Source organism: Rhinolophus sinicus, chromosome 6, assembly GCF_057876585.1.
Source record: "Rhinolophus sinicus isolate RSI-liver-muscle chromosome 6, RSI-T2T, whole genome shotgun sequence".
NCBI classification, from domain to species: domain Eukaryota; kingdom Metazoa; phylum Chordata; class Mammalia; order Chiroptera; family Rhinolophidae; genus Rhinolophus; species Rhinolophus sinicus.
The window spans coordinates 66,640,636-66,661,162 of record NC_142506.1 but is presented as its reverse complement, the minus strand read 5'-3'; the positions used below and the strand labels follow the sequence as shown (position 1 = coordinate 66,661,162).

General features: G+C 38.6%; 1 protein-coding gene across 1 annotated transcript in view; it reads right to left on the bottom strand.

The window, feature by feature from the left end:
- Nucleotides 1-20,101, bottom strand: part of CRB1 (crumbs cell polarity complex component 1) — a 52,532-nt gene extending 32,431 nt beyond the window's left edge. The window contains 6 exon segments of the mRNA XM_088799306.1: nt 9,579-9,713; nt 9,716-9,760; nt 13,696-13,817; nt 14,791-14,986; nt 19,644-19,783; nt 19,785-20,101. Of these exon segments, the coding sequence (XP_088655432.1) occupies nt 9,579-9,713; nt 9,716-9,760; nt 13,696-13,817; nt 14,791-14,986; nt 19,644-19,783; nt 19,785-20,086 (940 nt within the window). The 5' untranslated portion in view covers nt 20,087-20,101.
- Nucleotides 20,102-20,527: the final 426 nt, after the last annotated feature.

Sequence of the window (20,527 nt, the reverse complement as noted above, 5' to 3'; positions counted from 1 at the left end):
TGTTATGCAGACAATCGGAAAAGACTCAAGTATAGCCATAGTCTAATCTCCTCTTGTTTCTCTATTATAATATATTCCTTAAAAATCACTGAAAAATTCTCTTCTCCAATATGCATTGCCTGCATAGGCTATAATGTTAAAAAGGGGGATAATTAGAGAAAACCAGAATGAAGCACCCATTTAATGGAAGCCAGTGGCAGGTCCTAGTGAGGAGATGCTTAAATGAAGAGCTGTTATTAATTAATGATCTTTCAGGATCTAGGAGTAATACTCAAACAGGAATGGTTGTCAGAGGACGTATCGGGACCACGAAAGGACATATATCCTTCACTAGAAACAGGGAGGAGCTGAGGAACCTTTCCCCTCTTCCTACTGCTTTTGGGGCATAAATTTCATCCTAACAACCCTCACCCCACAAGGACAGTTCAGCAGGGAGAGGTGCCAGGTACACCGCTAGGCTGGCTCCTGGGCCGTGTGCGTCCTGCTGGGCTGCTTTGTGGAACGTGGCACGGTGATGTGTTCAGAGAGGATGGATCAAAGCTCCCAAGAGCCAACTGCGAGAATTCAAAGGCAAAAATGGCTTCAGATGATCTGGAAAGTATCTGGGTATAAAATTTCCCAGTGTTTTAATTTCTTGTAGCATTTTACCTTTGGGGGCTTTGCAGAATTTAACCAGGGTTGAAGTTAAGCGCTCAGCTGGGTACCAGCCTCTATCATTTTTCCTAATGAATGCACAATGAGAAATTGGATTATCTTCCTTGGATTTTCTTACTTACTTGCCTAAGCTGCTCAAATCTTCTCACTGGGACAAATTCACTGAGTGGCCTTCCTGCTTCTGTGGGGGAATAAAAGATACAAGGATGCCTTAACTGCAGACAAATCTAGTTCCCTCAGTGAAAGACCACAGCTGGATGGCTGCTCCAAGCAATATAAGTGGGTTAAGACAAGAAATATAGGCCCTTATTAAAATTTCAAGGGCAGCGGAGACAGGCAAGATATAATGAATGGGATTGGAGTTTGGCCAGGTCAATGGTGTTAAAACTCACTCAGAGAAATAGATAAATTCGAGGCCCTGGCCTTTGCTTAACCTCCTATCCAAAAAATGATTCTTCTTTGCCAAAACTTTTGATGCTATTCCAGAATATCTGCTTAATAGGTGACTCAAAAGGAATGCTGCCTTCAATTTAATCATCTTGGGCTCTGCAGAACCCAGGTGTTAAGTAGAAAATTAGATAGTTTTTATCTTTATTTGCCTTTTTTTGTTTATTATTGAAATTTTTTCAAATTATTGAAATTAATTGCATATTAAAACATTTAAGTCAGAAAATGAAATTGTCACATATGAAAGAATATTTCTCATTACAAAAAAGTGCATTAAAGATTGAAATCTTGATTTTATTGTTGAATTCGGGTGCGCAGTTACACATGAGTTTTATAATCATCTAGGCAACATCTTTGTGTTAAAATAAAATTGTTAGCTTTAATAAGAAGAGACATGACAATTTCACTGTTTGCCAAAATTCACCCGTAAATCTTGCATCTTAAAAAAATTATTCTAACCTTCTGCCCCAGACTTTATTGATAGTATTTTTACTTACAATAAAATATGCTACGAATTTGAAAACAAAAAATTCTGTCCCACTATTCTTTTAATGTCCATACTGAAAGAACTTCAAAAACCATTTTTAAAGATCTAAATACCGTCTTCACTGATAATTGGAAAATAGAATTTAATTATGCACATTTGTAATTGCCTGGACACTACCACTGGGACATGGATCTTCAGTTTATTTTTATTTTTTTTAAGAATATATTCTTAGAGTTGAAAAGAATGAAAGATGTCATCCCATTCAACCTACCACTCAACGCAGCAGCCCATGATCTCATCTCCTGTGCATGGACCATTCCTATCATGTAGACCTTTGCTTCTTCACAGGGATGCCTGTCCCATTTGCAGTTAGCTTTAATTATTTGAAAGTCACTCCTTTTATTGGGCTGAATTTGTCTCTGTTACTGCCTACACTGACTCTAGTTGCCTCCTTCAAAACAAAAGTAGCATACATTCAATCATTATCTTCACCTGGGTACTTGATGCATAAGTGTGTTCCCTTTGTAACAAATTTGAGCTCTAAGTGTTTGACGTGCATGCTTTTCTGCTTGTTTGTTATACTTCAGTAAATGTTTTTTAAGAAAAGAAAGCAAAAAAAGGAAGAGGGACCACCAGATCTAGATTCCTGTGGTTTTTCAGTAGAAGGTAAACTGTAATTTTTGAGAGGGATGCTTTTAAAGAAAACGCATTAAAGAAAGAAAGAAACATAGTTTGAGCAGTAGAGAGTATCTGTGACATCTGTGAAATGTTTCATTCAGACCTTTCTTGTTGTCATCAGGCCACCATGAGAAGTGTTGAAAATGAGCCTGAAATTTACGTAGCTGCATCTCAGAGGCATCAAAAGTGAGTCTGTTTCCTCTTTTGTCAGGAAGAGTTGACAGAGTGTTGGATTGGGAAATCCCTCATAAAAAATTTTAATGAATTTATTAAGAACCATTGTAGTTGAGAGACAGAGGGAGACGAGAGAGAGAGAAGGAGAGAGAGAGAATGGAGAAAGATGGGAGTAAATCAGGCTAATCTATATCTACAAAACAGCTATATATAATAACTGCCTGGAAAAACAGTCAAATAATAAACAGACCTTGATCTAAACTGTGAATCCAATTAAACAAAAACCGACTTCTCTGTGGAGAGCATGCAATTTTGCTTGGCTGGATTTTAAAAGTCTTCAACAGTTGGCTAGCATCTGTACCACACTCGGAAAGTATTGAAAATTTCAGTGTACCAAGAATGGCCTACCCTTCTCCTATCTTTTTTTTTTTTTTAAACACACTATGGGAGGTAAAGCAGGGAAGTCAAAATAGAAGAAAACAACCAAAAAATATAGTTACATGTCAACAGAATCTTGTGGCCCTACCTTGAGAAGCTAACTCCACAAGGGCAGTGCTACTAAAACATTTGTCACAACGCAGTGAAATGAAAACACTTGGACTCAAAGATAATGTCAGAGGGAACCAGGCAGAGAGGGCAACATTGCCTTAGGCTGTGAAGTGGTTTCTTAGACACACACGATTGGAAACCCCCTGCCAATACCTCCTACAGATTTGGCACGATCCATAAAAAAAAAAGAAAGGAAGAAAGAAATCATGAGATCATAAAAAAGGTTCAATCTAACTATAAAGGATTTCTATTTTAACAAAAGGATTTCTCACCAAAATACAAATTCTTATAATGCATTTCAGTTTTTCTTGGTAAATCTTAAAATCCTTGATAAGAACAAAGTTGGAACAGGGAAATTGTAGATGAATTGAATGCATGATTACAGAAAGAGAGAAATGAATAAGACTTTATATTTTTACCCTCACAAACTGGGTGAATATGTTGTTAGCGTTATTGAGATGGGGAAGGAGAAGTATTTTTGTTATTATTGTTGCTTTGTTTTGTTGTCATTTGTTTGCATTATTGTGTTTTGTTTTGTTTTGTTTTCTTTTTTTGGAATGCATGAAGGTAGAAAATAAAAAGGTTTGTTTGAGATATGTTATGTTTGAAAATCATTTTTAGTCTTCTAAATGGAAAAGTTAACGGAAGTTCAGGAGAGGATAGAGTTGGAGATACAAATGCTGATGTCATAAACACGTATACAGAGGGTGTCAAAAAAATGTAGACACATTTTAAGAAAGGAAAAAACTATTAAAATTACGCTGATGGTAACCACTTTGAGCACCTCTTATAATTGCAGAAGTCAAACGTGACTTGTATTCACCTTTTGTTATCGGTATATATTGAGTATTACAATTTTAATAGTTTTTTCCTTTCTTAAAGTGTGTATACATTTTTTTTGGCACCCCCTGTATATACAATTTAAAGTCAAGGGAATACATGAGATTTCCTCAAGAGTTAGTGCATATAGAAAAGAGAAGATGTCCAAGGACTGAATCCCAGGGAAGGCCAGCATTCAGAGATGAAGAAACAGAGGGGAAAAAAGTTTTGTAAGTGCATCTAATATCTGTTCAAGTTACTTAGAATCTAGACTCTCAAACTTGATACTGTAATTAAGGAAAAAAGGCATCTCTCAGAACCGTGAGCCTAAAACAGAAAGTCAGCAAATGCATAGATTCCCCTACACTCTTCTTAGGAGCTACTGAATGTCCCATATACTTCATGGCTTCATTAGCCCGACGCTCCTATGTTTCGTGTTTGGCCCTCTCTGACTATTTTCATTAGATTTAGGTCAAAGGACAAGATTTAATTTTTAAGGAAAAGTGAACGCTTCATTTGTAGCCACCTTGTGCTTGAGGCTGGAGAACCTGAAAATGGAGCCCGTGTGTGTGCAGTCCCTTTGCCAGGTGGCTCTCATCCGGGCTTTTCTTGTTAAGAATCCTGCTATTTCTGTCTGAGGTTTGAAGCCTGGACCCCCTGCGGCACTCCTCAGTTCTTTCCATCCTCTGAGCAGATGGGTGAAGGAATAAACCCAGCGTCAGAGGCAACAGTGTAGCGTTCCAGAGCCCCGGGAGATGCTGATTTTAGCTGGAATAAATGCTAATTGGAGTTGGTGAGTGAACGTTAGAACTGAAAATTGGACTTGGCTTGTGAGACAGTTGGGAAACTTGTGAAAGGTATTATCACTACCATATTTTGATAAACAGAAACAAATTGTTAACATGAAAAACATTAGTCAATTGTTTCCAATTTAGCTTGGTTGGTTAGAACAGGATGCTTGAAGGGTAAGCACACAGGTCATGAGGTCATTTCTTAATTTTTAGAAGGAACATGGTCATTTGTGTTAAAAAATGCTAACTTATCAAGTTGTTGGGATTCTTATAATTTCCACTAAATTCTGTCTGGAATAAATAGCATAAACTGGTCCTTCTTCCTGATTTGTTTGACTACCTTACTGATGACCTTTTTATGGCTTCACTGTGGCATCTTGTGTTTTTCTGTATCTTTTCCTTCATGTTCTTTCAATTTCCTCTGGGAAGAGACCATGATGTATTTTCATCATTATATCCCTAAAACTGAGTCCAGTGCCCCAAACTGGACAGCTAAAACATAATAGAAAGAAGCAGCCAACATTCCTTCCAGTAACGGTCAAGGATGGTTGTACAAAATAAAGATAATTTACTGATTTTGGAATGAACTGAGCAGTGTTATTCAACTACAGGCCATCTCCTAGTACAGATTTATTTAGCTTACCATTAAAGTTATGTGACTATGTGGGCTTAAGTAAGCACGTAAAACTTTCAATTGAATGTTTATGCACCATTCTCGTTTCACATTGAGTGTGGCAGCAGTGGGTACAAAGTTGTCAATGGCAGTACGTGAGGATATTTTGCCAAAGAAAAATTTTTTATGATTTTGAGGAATTAGACAATAGTAACCATTATTGCGTCTAAACACGAGTTTCCAAGGGTCAGTTCCAATCATTAAAATACCTAAATGGATATTCAGACTTTTCTCAATTATCACATTAAATGAGACTTGGTTTCTCTGGGCCAAGATACCTGCTTTGCCTTCTGGAAATCCCAGAAGAAACCCTCGCGAAAGCTAGCCCTCCCTCAGAGAAGCTGGGTTCCTCTCAACAGCATTTTCTGCCTCCTGCGCTTATGTTTTCACCATTTCTCATTTTCCACTTAAGCTCTCGTATTTCTGTCTTCTTGAGCATTGTTTTCTGATTCTCAGTTAATTTCTACTGTGGTCTGTTTCACTTTTGATTATAAAAAGTTAGAAAAATTAAGCTCCATATACAACCATTTTCAATATGGAAGGTAACTGTACCCATCTTAAAGAGTAATGAACACATCCTGAGTTATAATAAAAAACAGGGAGTAATTCATAGCCATGTTTGCCAATCCTAATGGTTTCTTTGACTAGAGCTCTGTCATTAAATGTGTTATATACAATTATTATTTTTATCATGATGGAAATTTTATTTTAATCTAACAAGTGATAGCTGGTAAAAAGTAAAATGTGTCATTTCTATCATCATCAGAGACCGGTGGGAGCCCCTATGGCACCAGAAAAAAAAATACCAAAATAACACTACAAAGACTCTGAAAATTAACTGGTCACTGGACCTACATCCTACAAAAGTAGGCCAGAAGATGTTTGCCAAACCTAAATGGGTGATTGCCTGCTAAAATTAAAATAAATAAATAAATAATAAATAAATAAATAAATAAATAAATAAAATTCACGTAAGACTCGGAGTCTCCTAACATAATATCCAAAATATTCAGATACAAGTTAAAATCACCCACCATAGCAAGAAGCAGGAAAAACACAACGTGAATGATAAAAGAAAATGAAATGATGTCAACACTTGAGTTGAATCAGATGTTGGAATTATCTAACACGGCTTTTAAAGTAGCCATCATAAAAGTGATTTCATAAACATTTACAAATTCTCTTGATGTGAATGAAAAAATAGAAAATATCAGGAAACAAACAGATGTTACAAAAAAGAATAAAATGGAAATCACAGAGGTGAAAAATACGATAGGAGAAATAGCAATTACCTGGGTGGGCTCAATAGTAGAGAGGAAATGAAAGAGGATAAAATCAGTGAGTCTGAGGACAGATCGATGCAATTTACACAATCTAACCAACAGAGAGAAAACAGACTGGGGGAAAAAAAAAATGAACAGAGCCCCAGGGACCTGTGAAAAAATAAATAGCCAAAGGCTCATAATTTGTATTATAAAAGTCTCAGGAGTGGAAAAAGAAAGCAGGGCTGCACAACTATTAACGAAAAATTAGATAAAGACTTTCGAAATTTGGCAAAAGTCATTAATCCACAGATGAATGACTGAAAAGCTGAATGAAGCCCAAATAGGGAAAAAATGAAATAAAATAAATTGACACCAAGACACATAATAAATAAACATCTGAGAACTAAAGACAAAGTTGAAGGTACTATCACTCTCCTATTTTCTCTCTACAAACAGCCAGCAAAATGATGCATTAGCTACACAGGAACACCAATGCAGTGACAGCAGATTTCTCATTTAAAACCATGGAGTACAGAAGGAAGTGGGATGGAGTTTTTCAGATGCTGCAAGCAAAGAACTGTCTGTCATGAATTCTACATTCAACAAACCATCCTCTGGGAAAGAATGGACAATAAAGACTTGCTCAGAAAAAGAACCATGCTGGTACCCTGACTTCCAGCCTCCAGAACTGTGAGACATAAACTTCTGTTGTTTATTAACACAACAACAACAACAATCTAGAAGAAATAAGAACAAAATAAACCCAAAGCAAACAAAAAGAAGGATATAGTAATGAACAGAAGTCAATGAAATTAAAAACAGAAAACAATAGGAAAATCAATGAAATAAAAAGCTGGTCCTTCGAAAAAGCAATCAGTGAAATTTATAAACCTGTAAAAAAATAACAAGAGAGATGATAAAATCATTCATTTATCCCACAGTTTATTGGTTACCAAGTCTGCACCAAGCGTGGTCTGAGGGATTGGAAAGAAAATGATGAGCCCACAGTCCCCAGTGGGGACGCGTGATGGTGGAAAATGCTGAGATTTTCCTGTACCAAGACCCCTTCTAGGCAATGTGCATGTATTTTCTCACTGGAAAATTCTTCCAAAATATTTAAAGAAGAATCAGCACTAATTTTAAATAACCTCTGCTGGAAATAACAGTGTCCCTGTTTGCAGATCACAGAATTGTCTGTGGAGAAAAATCCCATGGGCACTGACAAAAAGGAAACTCCTAGATGAGTTCAACAAAGTATCAGGATACAACATCAGTACACACAAATCAATCACATTTTTATATACCAGCAATGAATATATAGGAACTGAAATGAAAAATACAGTACTATTTACAATCCCTCCAAAGAAAACAAAGCCACATTTTGAAGATGACAAAAATAAATAAAGTGAGGAGCCTGTGATCCTGAATCGGCATTTGGAGGACAATTGATCATGATAACCCATTTTTGGGATTCACATGGGTGAAAAAAATCAACTATTTCATTACACCATGAAGATTTGGGGCAGCCAGGACTTCTAAACTCATATAGTCATTCTTGGCACATCTTTAGAAATCAAGTCCAATACACTTTTATGGAACATTCCACTGCCTCTCCTGTTGGGATTTGCAGATTCGTTGTTCAACCAAATCCTTTTATCCGATGAGGCAATATTAGCAATGGCCTTGGACTTCAATAGAATCTTCTCTTTATGACCCTAAATTTAATACTAAAATAAAATTATAATCCCCCCAAACCTTGTTCCAAGAAGGATTTAAAAGTAGCTGACAAAAATACATACGCTCTACCAAGATCAAATAATTTAGAAAGAAATTTTAAAAAGAGGCAACCATAAGAAACAGAAAGGAAATTTAAATAATCCCAGGGGTGAGGTAAATACATAAATATGTTTCAGAAAAAGCTATATGCTATTAGAACCCAACCTTACCTACAGATTTCTAGCAGCCTATATGACTGGAAAATATGATGTATTCCAAGATTTATTTTAGGCTCTTTATCGTTTATAAAGATTTATTTGCATGCATTTTATTAAGGGAAAAAGCATGCAAGCTAGAAGTTTTTCAGGAAAAATATTACTTATCCTGACATGGATACTGGAGAGGCCTTTCTCCTGTGTCCTCAAAAAGGGGACAGTGGAAGGAAATACCATCTTCTAAGAGCAATCTTACAGCAAACATTACCATGAATCAAAGATCATTAAACTTCAAAACTGATACATTGAAAAAGGGAGTACTGTCAACAGACCCTCATTTTTTTCTAATTTCTCATTTACTTTCCTCAGAAATCCCCAGTGACAACTGAAATATTTTTCTCAGGTGTCACTTAATCTATTGAGAAAGAAATAAAATAGAAATCTGGACTGTAATTAGTTTTTTCTGTGCCATCTAGGCAATTGTAAGTAAATTCCTATTCATGACCAAATATGAGTACAGTCTCCAAACTTCTGAAAGTTTTCACAACATAGAAGCAGACAGAAACACAAATAATCATTGGAAGTGAGGAAGCCCTGAAAATTTCCTCTGGGTTTTAGAGTAACAATGCTGTAGAAAATGAGTCATTTAAGTTTGATATACTGGGACAATTTTAGCTACAGGATAGTTGAGGAAGATTACTTGAAAGTAGATGATTGTTCTCAGTGTAAATATAAATAAGTACATTACTTTTTAAAAGCAAATGTGAGTAACAAAAATCTAACACCACTATAAAAATTAGTAACATAAAAATTCCAACATTTTCTAGAAAGTTTATAAGATGAAGAATTTGAGTTGGGCCCCAACTGCCAGTATAATGTATAAAAATCTCTCCCCCTTCATATACCTCTTCTAGTCCTATTTGTAACATTTTCCTCATGATTTCAGGAATTATGGTTTGTGAAACAAGACTTTCCATACCCACAAGGGGGACCCTTTGCACCATAGCAACCGAGTTTGTACAGCACAGATTTACTGCTAATACACCATTTGGTTAAATGCCTGATCTACCATAAAACGCTAGAAAGTCCTGTCCACCTCCTGGGCCTCACCTGTGAATCCGGGTGGACAGAGGCACATGTAGCCAGAAGCTGCGGGGATGCTGAGTGAGGAAGGCGGCCCAGCCAGGTGGCCATGTTGTTTGTCTGAGGACAACTCCACACACTCCCCACCAGACTGGCAGGGTCACTCATGCATTTATTGATGTCGGTCTCACACTGGGCACCTGTGTATCCTGCAGGATACACGTTCAGAAGGGCTGTTGAGTCAACACTCTGCAACCCTGGAACGGATGCCAGAAAGAAGGGGGGCCACCGTCCAGGCACCACGTGACAAGAGGCTGCGCCACCCTCAAGAAGCCAGAAGGGGAAGCTCGTAGGAGGAGGGTCCATGGACATAGATAGCAGGAGCAGTGGACTCACTTGTATTGATATATCGACTGACATTTTCTTTAAATATGTGATTAATAGGACTTGAAATAAAATGGGACTTCAGGATAAGCTGGGGTTAACCTGAACATTTTAACTGCAGGTTAAAATGACTGAATGAGATTCAAATAGTATTCATCAACCATTTAGATTATAATCCTAGTTTAGCAAATAAACTAGAGAACTGACTATTAATAAGCAAATAATGAGAATATGATACGATTGCTCATTCTGTAATTTTAATAAAAACCTGAATAGGGTCATACGTTAAATTATAACAACAACATAAATTCTGGGGCTCACCAGTACAATGCATTTGTCACATATGACCTTTGGGGTCTTTCTCAAGCATCTGAAGAAGAAACTTACAGTTGAAAAAGGAAACTGAAAACACATGTGAGACCAAGATCCCACAATCCTTTGTGGTGACCCTCCCACCAGGAATCCTCAGTCTCTTAAATCTAAACATCTACTTTTTAAATACTTTGAATTCATACTTAAGAATAGATAAGTACAAATACTCAGCAATGGTTTCACAACCAGTTTTTATAAACTGGCATTTGTTGCGCTCCAGAGGACTTACGGAGGAAAGATCCAGCTATTTTCAATTTTTCTTCTCAGTCTCAAGACTCACACACCGACCTGGTGAGGAAGTCATTTAGAACCTTCTAAAACCTTTTTTGCTCTCTGGTTCATGCATTATCTTATTCGCTCCGTTCTGATTTATAGTCTTGCCGGTCCAGTCCCCACCGCTGAGGCCTGTGGGGATTTTGTTTGCTGTTCCCTTTAGCCGTGTGTATAAATAGACCCCTTCAGGCAAGGCTCTATTCAATAGTTTTGACAAGTTTTTCTGTAAAACTCTGTACAAAGAAACAATATGATACTGAATCAAGTCCCCAGGGTCCTTACTTTTTTTTTTTTTTTTTTAAACAAATCCAATCTTATCTGGGGAACAGGAACTTTTTAAGATAAGCATTTAAAGTGACTGACACATCTTGTAATTAATTACTTTGGAAATGAGGACCCTATGCAGTGATCACAGTGGGTACTTGCCTTGTGTTTAATGGCAGTGGTCTCGTGATCGAAAGCGATGCTGTTTTCTTCGACATGGAATAGCTTGCAGCATCAAAGCTTCTCTTTATATACAACAGTGAGCAGAGGGACAAAGACATTCTGAATTTTCTGTCTAGGCCAAATCACCATCCATCCAGTCCCCCAAGAAAGAAAGTCGGAAGCAGGAGTGTACTAAATCTGTGCCCCTATCTTTATGCCCACGTCATGTCATGTCCTAAATGAGCCTCGTGGCTGCCCATTCCCTGAGCGGCACCCTGGCTACGCTCATCTTCATTCTGGCAAATAGATTTCTCTCTTGTTCAAACTAGTGAGAACTCTTTCTTTCGATTCCTGCCTTTAGGTTTATTCCTCTCAATCATCTTCCTCTAAAGCGCCCGAGAGTTCTTTTTCAATGAACAAGTCCAATGTGTCACCTCCCTGTCCCATAGTTGGCAGGGCAGACAAGCAGCATTGTGAGCTGGCTTCTGTTTTATCTGCTCCCAGCCCATCTCTCTGCCACCAGCCCTGCAGAGTCCAGCACATTTGAACAATCACTCAGAGTTCCACGACTGCATGTTCTTTCCCGCGTGTGCTTGCTGCCGTTTCTTCCTTCTTCTTTTCCTTCCTCTCATCTTTCCTTGAATAAATGATAGACTACTACCATGTTTCCCTGAAAATAAGACCGGGTCTTATATTAGTTTTTGCACCAAAAGACGCATTAGGGCTTATGTTCAGGGGATGTCATCCTGAAAAATCACGCTAGGACTTATTTTCTGGTTAGGTCTTATTTTCGGGTAAACACAGTATGTATTAGCCACAGGGTCTAGTCTCCAAATAGGAGCTTTACATCTATTACTGGATTTGGCTTCAAAGCAACTCTATGAGGTGGACATATTATCATTACTTGTGCTTTATAGATGAGGAAACTGAGGCTCAGAGTAGTTAAGTAATTTGTCTAAAGTCACACAGCTTCTGAGTGTGTTTCTGGGATATGCTTAGTAATCTTTCCAGTTTTCCAAAATGGTGCCTCCTCTGTCAAATCATCCCTGTACTTCTTCTCCCCTCATTTCCTTCTATAGAATGTATTACAGCTTTTTATTGTGCTAGACGCATTCCCCTGCTTTCTCCCTACTACAACTTAAGCTCCTTGGAAGAAGGGGCCGTGTCTTTTTGGTCCCCAGATCCCTGGTATATACTAGCTGGCACTGGAATCCATGTGGCTTGCATGCCTGAATCCATGACTGAATGGAACACATCCTGGTTTGTCTTTTTTTAGGCAGGTCTTCTTAACCGCCTGACTCCACGACAAGCCATCTCTCCCGTAATTCCCTGTGATAGAACGTACTATGTAGCAGTCGGGGCCTGTTTTGAGGACCTAAGATATGCCAGGCTCTATTTTTGTAATTTTACTCCCACAACAATACGACTGCAAGTTGTTTTTCTATCCCTCACTTGCAGATGAAGAACTTAAGAATTAAGAGGTGACTCACCCCAATTAGAGGCTGTCCTGTCCAGGATGTCGGTTGAATGTTGAGTGTTGGTTGGTGACCTGGATGTGGAACGACACGTTTGGGAAATTTTTCAGTATTTGAGCCAATGACCAAAGGATCACAGACATGCCCTATTAATTATCTGAAGTGGGAAGACATGTAACGTACACGGATTTCTGAGCTGCAGAAGAAACGTTCACTTCCTTGTTCATGTCTGTTTTTTTTTTTTTTTTACGTACAAAATATTTTTAACCAAAGTATGTTAAATATCCCTTGAACATGGAGATAGTGGACTGATCCCGGTCTCCAGGTTTCCTCCTCGACCACAGGATTCTCCTTTCTTTAGACAATAAAATGAATGGGGAGATGGAGATGGTGATCAGTAAGCTTATAACAACTCGATACTAAATAATCACAAGATTTTATCATTTTTTTTCCAGTGGACCAAGAAAGAAGAGAGGTGAAATGCTCTTTCATTTCTATCACTGCAATCCCAGGGAGAATTAGGTTAAAATTAGGTCAAGCAGGCTGTTTCCAAAATTCACATCAATATTAAGAGATGGCCTGATGACTCAAAATGTGACAGACTGTTTTCTGTTGAGTCTGGTGTCACTGCTACATTCAAGTTGAATTACCCTTGATGTGTAATTTTTAGTTCTGGCTTATGAATGTTTAACTTGTATTCTCCTTTACATGATAAATGCTTAGGGGGATATTCCTATTTCTGGAATATCATTCTCCATCCTCTATGGGACCATCACAATCATGTTGACCGACTTCATGAATTATGATCCCTGCTCCTAGGATTTCAATACTGTTTCATGGGTTTCGATGTATTCTAGGTGTCAAAGAAAACATGTTAGAGAAAAAGGAAACTTCTTCTAGTGAATTTTTCTCCATGACGATCATTCTGAAATTGATTCTTCCATTGATTTTTTTTTTTCCTCTCTATTCCTTTAGAAGGTTCTGGTGCTTGGGTAGCTTGGTAACCTACTTTAGACAATGCATAGTGTAGCAGCAGGTATGTGTGAGCACTGAAGAATACAATTAAATTACACAGTGATAACTAGAAGAATGAGTTGGTTTCAAACCTTTAACAATAAGAATTTTTAGTTTCAATTTGCTGTAAGTGATTTGTTTCTATTCTAAGCCAAAAAAAAAAATTTCTTTTAAATGGTGGACGATATTTTGTCACTTACCAGGCCAGTGACAAGTGTAACTGTCAGCACTGTCCTCACATGTAGCATTGTTGTGACAGGGTTTTGACCAACATAAAGGCAACAAGGTTTCACAGTGTGTCCCTGTGCAGTTACAGCTGTATCTGGAGAGTAAAATGAAATGATCACATCAACTCCTGGTCGTATTGAGAGCAAATATCTTTATTCTGTCTCTTCACCTGTCCATCAATCTGAGACCTGTGGAATGTTTTTACTATTTATCTCAAAAAATGCTGGAAAATTATCTTTATAAGCCTGAAATCATTTATGTGTTTGCACATGAATACCTGTTGATCTTCAATACAGCTTTTGTATTTTAATTTTTCCTGCAGAATTATTTGGAAATCATGATTGTTTACTTCAGTTTCCTCATCCATAAATTGAAAATATGTCACCGGGTTATCGTGGTAATTGAATGTGCATAGAAAGAATAGACACAGGATGTCAAGCATCAGAAATACTGAATAAATTACTAAATAATAATAAATAGAGTTGTTAATATTTGTGAAGGCAGTGGAGAATGACTTATACCATCATTTCATTGTTTTATATGGAGAGCCCATTAATAAGGTCCCTTATGAAAAATGAAACAATAAATTATGAAAAAGCAGGAAAAGCCCTCATTATGTGAATGATGACTTATGTTCTCTTGCTTTAAATTAATTTAATAACACTGTTTATGTAAAATTCCTAAAGGATTTATTTTTCACCACTTGATTTCTATGCTTGTTAAATAAATACAACCTTATAATCACATGTAGAACAACCTCTAGATTTGCTTTTGCACCTACCCTATCAACAACAGGCTTATTTCATGGAATTGAAAAGCTCGCAATTGTCTGTAATGTTAACAGTTCCAAACTGTTACAACAGTGACTTGGAAAATCTTCACTCTTTGGACTGATGACCAATGAAGAATGCATTTTTGAGTAAAATATGAATGTTACAACTTTTTGTCAAAATATAAAGCAATCTGAAAATTTGAAATTAAGGAAGTGAGATCTCCAAACTCACCTGCAATACTAGTTCCGGCCAATGAGTTCTAAGCCAGTCACCCAAACACAGGTGAAAACGTGCCTGTTGCCTCCATCTACGCGTAGTCCCCCGTGGAGGCACGGCTCGCTGGTATACTCATCAATGTTGACTTCGCCATGCTCCCCTATGATCCCAGGGGTGCAGTCACAGAAATACACCCTCAGAGCGTCCTGACACATTGCACCATTTAGGCAGGGCTGGGACCAGCAGTCATCAACTTCCAACTCACAGTTTACACCTTTTCAAAAAGTCAACACAGAAGAAAAGTTTTAGCAAAGTGTTAATATGCTAGCTACTTGGCAATGCTTTGTTTGCCAAAGCTCTTGTCAAGTGTTATGTTACCAAAAATAATTTTCCTCCTTAATTGTAATGATAGTAACTTTTTGGCACGGGTGTGAGGGGTGGCACAGAGCGGCTGTGACAAATAGCCATTGCATACAACAGTTTGTAGCTTTTAAGTCCGTGGAAACAAGTCATTTTTAGGACAAAGTTATTGGTAACTGTACTTTGGTTGGAAGCCTAAAAGGGACTGGTCAGTGTTGTTCAGTTATTTTTAAGCAGTTTAGTTATGCGTCATATAGAGCAGGGGGGAAAAAAAAAAAAGCAAAAAAAAAAAAGCTCAGACTACAAAGCAAATGGCCTGGGTTGGGATCTTGGCCTTTCATTAACTGTATGACTTTGGGTGAGTTCCTTAACCTTTCCATATCTCTGTTTCCAATAGATGCAATAACCTCATAGGGTTATTACTATAAATACAATCTGTCCTAAAGTGCTTATCACAGTACCTGGTCCATACAAAGTATTTGCTAAAGAACAAAAACAATACTTGTTCTTTCTACAAACATTTCTTGTACAGATATGGTGTGCTCTTATTTCCCTAAGTGCTAAAAGATTTTACATAGGCATTTGTAAGTCCACATCTTCTGTAGTGTTGTAAAATACTACTTCAGTTTGTGACTTAAATTTAATGTAATTAGTGGTATTATTAGAAGCTTCTTCATTTTAAGATATTGTTACATTTTAAAATTCTATATCTACCCCCCAAAAAATAGTAGATGAAGATTATTTACTGAGCAAAATAAGTTTAAGATTTATAAAAGTAGTCACACTGAGATAACAAACTACCCTGCTGAATGTGTCAAAATATTATCTGATACACCACAATCAAATTTGCATATAGTTTGTAAAATATACAAAAGAGGGACTGTCTACATTTAACCATCTTTATTTCTGTGCCTATAATCCAAAATAATCAATTATGTATTAAAATGATATTGAGGGATTTTCATCAGTTGTTAGTAGTTTGATTGATTTTGCCCCATTTCCTGATAGAAAATGCAGTAGGATAGTGTACCTTCACCTGCCATTTACAACTGTGACTAGATGCTACAAACACCTAAGTTAAAAGGGACGTCAGAATATGAAATTTGATTCTTCTTTGAGAAGAAAAAGAAGAATTAAAAATTAAGTTTTATATCAGTAAAAATGGTATGTTGTAGAATAGTATTTGCTTGCCAGGTACATGGCTTGCCATCTGAGGCCTGGCTATTTCTAACCCTGTCTGTGAAGAATTTCCATCAGTGACATTATGGGCAAGAGCCCTGAAATGGCTGATGGAAGACGTGCATGCTCATTCCAGTTCTCTCTCTGAAATGGTTTTTCAGTATTGTTTTAACATCTTTATTTCTGCCATGTAAAATAATACAATAATAGATTCCTCTTTCACTTTTCCAGGAAGGAATGAAAAACAGAAATGATAAATACTTGAAAAATTATTTATATAATTATTTTTTAACATATATAGCCACTAAAACTATAACCTGGTAGGACTCAGTACTTGTGAGGTACAAAATTACCTCCCCTAGAATGATACTGGTCAATCATGACTTTAAGGAGAGTGACCTATGCTCACCCAGGAATGTTTGGTCAACATGGATTTCCATAGTGCTCTCTGGGCAGTTCCCATAGTGTTTGTGGGTAGATTCCCATAGTGCTCTGTGGATAGATTCCCACAGTGCTCTCTGGGTAGATTCCCACAGTGCTCTCTGGGTAGATTCTCACAGAGCTCTCTGGGTAGATTCTCACAGTGCTCTCTGGGTAGATTCCCACAGTGCTCTCTGGGTAGATTCCCACAGTGCTCTCTGGGTAGATTTCCACAGTGCTCTCTGGGTAGTTCCCACAGTGCTCTCTGGGTAGTTCCCACAGTGCTCTCTGGGTAGATTCCTACAGTGCTCTCTGGGTAGATTCTCACAGTGCTCTCTGGGTAGTTCTCATAGTGCTCTCTGGGTAAATTCCCATAGTGCTCTCTGGGCACCTCCCATAGTGGTGTATGGGTAGATTCTCACAGTGCTCTCTGGGTAGATTCCCACAGTGCTCTCTGGGTAGATTCCTACAGTGCTCTCTGGGTAGATTCTCACAGTGCTCTCTGGGTAGTTCTCATAGTGCTCTCTGGGTAAATTCCCATAGTGCTCTCTGGGTAAATTCCCATAGTGCTCTCTGGGCACCTCCCATAGTGGTGTATGGGTAGATTCTCACAGTGCTCTCTGGGTAGATTCCCACAGTGCTCTCTGGGTAGATTCCCACAGTGCTCTCTGGGTAGATTCTCACAGTGCTCTCTGGGTAGATTCCCACAGTGCTCTCTGGGTAGTTCCCACAGTGCTCTCTGGGTAGTTCCCACAGTGCTCTCTGGGTAGATTCCCACAGTGCTCTCTGGGTAGATTCCCACAGTGCTCTCTGGGTAGATTCCCACAGTGCTCTCTGGGTAGTTCCCACAGTGCTCTCTGGGTAGTTCCCACAGTGCTCTCTGGGTAGATTCCTACAGTGCTCTCTGGGTAGATTCTCACAGTGCTCTCTGGGTAGTTCTCATAGTGCTCTCTGGGTAGTTTTCATAGTGCTCTCTGGGTAGATTCTCACAGTGCTCTCTGGGTAGTTCTCATAGTGCTCTCTGGGTAGTTCTCATAGTGCTCTCTGGGTAGTTCTCATAGTGCTCTCTGGGTAAATTCCCATAGTGCTCTCTGGACACCTCTCATAGTGGTGTCTCAGTAGATTCCCACAGTGCTCTCTGTGTCAATTCCCACAGTGCTCTCTGGGTAGATTTCCACAGTACTCTCTGGGTAGATTCTCACAGTGCTCTCTGGGCACCTCCCATAGTGCTCTCTGGGTAAATTCCCACAGTGCTCTCTGGGTAGATTCTCACAGTGCTCTCTGGGTAAATTCCCATAGTGCTCTCTGGGCACCTCCCATAGTGCTCTCTGGGTAAATTCCCATAGTGCTCTCTGGGCACCTCCCATAGTGCTCTCTGGGTAGTTCTCATAGTGCTCTCTGGGCACTTCCCATAGTGCTGTCTGAACGGAGCCACTGGCACTTATTAAACACCTACCATATGCAGGGGCAGAGGGAGGTAATTTCATATGCCTTCTTCTGTTTCATCCTAATCCATGTAAGGTACACTGACTTGCCTGTGCACATGAAAATGTTTCTGCTATTCCTGTGTTCTCCTGTCCACCTTGTCAACCCACTTTTCCATGGTGCCTTTACCTATATGACATTGGATTACGTCCTTTGGTATTTTAGTCATCTATATTTTCTGGAAAGTGTTAACATAGAAAGCCAAATCAGTGGTTTCAAACAGTAACACTTTTCTAAATTTTATTTTTTAATTTAAATAAAATCCATACTCGGAGGTCTATACCCAGATTGCTTCCTAATGCTTAAGACAGACGTTATAAACCATTATTTAAGTACTGAAGCTCCATTTATATGTTCAACTATTTTGGCTTCAAAGTGACCTTGATATATGGTATAAGCCCAGATGCAATTTCAAGCAACGATTTACTTTGGGGAGATTTATTTGTATTACTCTTAATATTATTTAACATCATTCTTATGGTAGCTCGTTGCTACTGATAGAGACAAAAACGATTTGGTCTGTGTGGGCATGATGCCAAACTAGCTGAGTGAAAAGTGATAAGTACAGTCAGTCATCCAGATGTTTTTGTATTTCCAGATGCTTGGCTTCACAGATAAAACATCTGGGTAACTGACTATAACTTTCATATTTTATTTGGATGTTTATTGCTACTTGCTTATAGCCATTAAATATATACAATTAATTGACTTTCAAAAAGTACCAGAACTGTGTGGTGCATTCTGTGTGGAAACATTCATTTTATGGCGCCGTATCCTTATAACTATATGTAGCTAAAAACAGCAACAGTAAACTGAAAGCTGTTACAGCGAACAGCTCCTGTGGCTGATTCTGTAAGAAATAGAAACATCTTAACTGTAAAATCCTGTCACAAAAATTCTTCCAGGGACTAAACTAATATTAAAATATATATAAAGTTTCATTCAGACTAACCCATTTCAGAGTGTGCGAGATTCTATGTTTGAAAAGCACGCTACTTTCATTTGCTATTTTCAAGAGATTAAACAAGAAGTGACCTCTTTCTTAATAAAATCAGAACTTATCTCACGTGCCGTGCTCCATCAGTCTGGCTGTCATTGCTGTTCACACCAGCTCTAGAAGCCCTCAGCATGTACCCAACCAATCCATGGATACATGCCTTTCCAGCAGGCTGCAATGTTGGGCTCTGGGCAGTAGAGGTCACACTTGAGCTGGGACCGTGAATGGCCCTGACCTGGAAATCTGGGTCCCAGAGAACCCACTGCCTCCAGACTGAATCTGAGTTTTAAATAATGTAGGGCTCCATGTGGAGCAACAACGGTGACAGTACACAAACCTTTAAACTCAGTGGATTTGTAGTGGTTTAGGAAGCTTTCTATCGTGTGATTAATTTTCCTAAGCAATTGGATGGGCGATAAAACGTCACCTCTTCTGTTACATTAAAGAAACAGAAAGTGAATTACATTATCTGGGATTCAAATCTAATTACACTTTCCAGAATAATCTCGGGGACAAAGACAAGTGTATCTTCCGAACTTGTGGAGGCACGTAGCCTCATTTCTGCAAGGATCTGAGACACATTCACCCACTTCCAAGCCACAGTGCCTGGCTTGATATCCAGGGACACATGCAGGAGCAGCCATTGTGTCCATCCTGGCACACTGCCCCCTTGTGGCAAGGGCCGGAAGCACACTCGTCGTGGTCCAGCTCACAGAATCTTCCAGCATATCCAGCAGGGCAGATGCACACAGGATGCACAGGGTCCTTGGGACAAGTCCCCTGGTGCTGACAGGAGCCACAGGAGCTGCTGGCGGTTTCACAGGTCATCCCATGATACCCAAGGGGAAATTGGCACAGAAAGCTCCTTTCTTCTGGGGTGTTCACACTAGTGGCATTTCCTTGACAGGGGTTGGGAAATCAAGGATCTGTCATGGTCTCACAATCTTTGTCCAAATTCATGGCTGTGTTTAAACAAGGGCAATTGCTGTCTTTTGCAAAACCATGGCATGTTGAATTGTTTGGGCAAGATTTGGAGAGGCACCTGGAGTCATTTTTATTGTAAAGGGAATCTACCAGGGAATGAAAAATGTCGATAAAGCTTACAAATAAATGATTGAGGATAAAATTACAGAACTCATCTTTTCCCACTCCTCATGCCATGCCAAACAAACTCATTAGTGGGACACATACATCGCTGTGTGTGTTCTAACAATGAGTTTTGTCATTAACGATGATTTTTACAAATATCTTCTGCGGAATCTTTATGGCAGTCAACACTTTCCCTCCAGCACTTGTGCACAGAAAGTTTACATGTTATCAGGAGGGTTGATTTGAGAGCAAATCTTTTCTGTTCCCTGTGGGAAAACTTGGCTA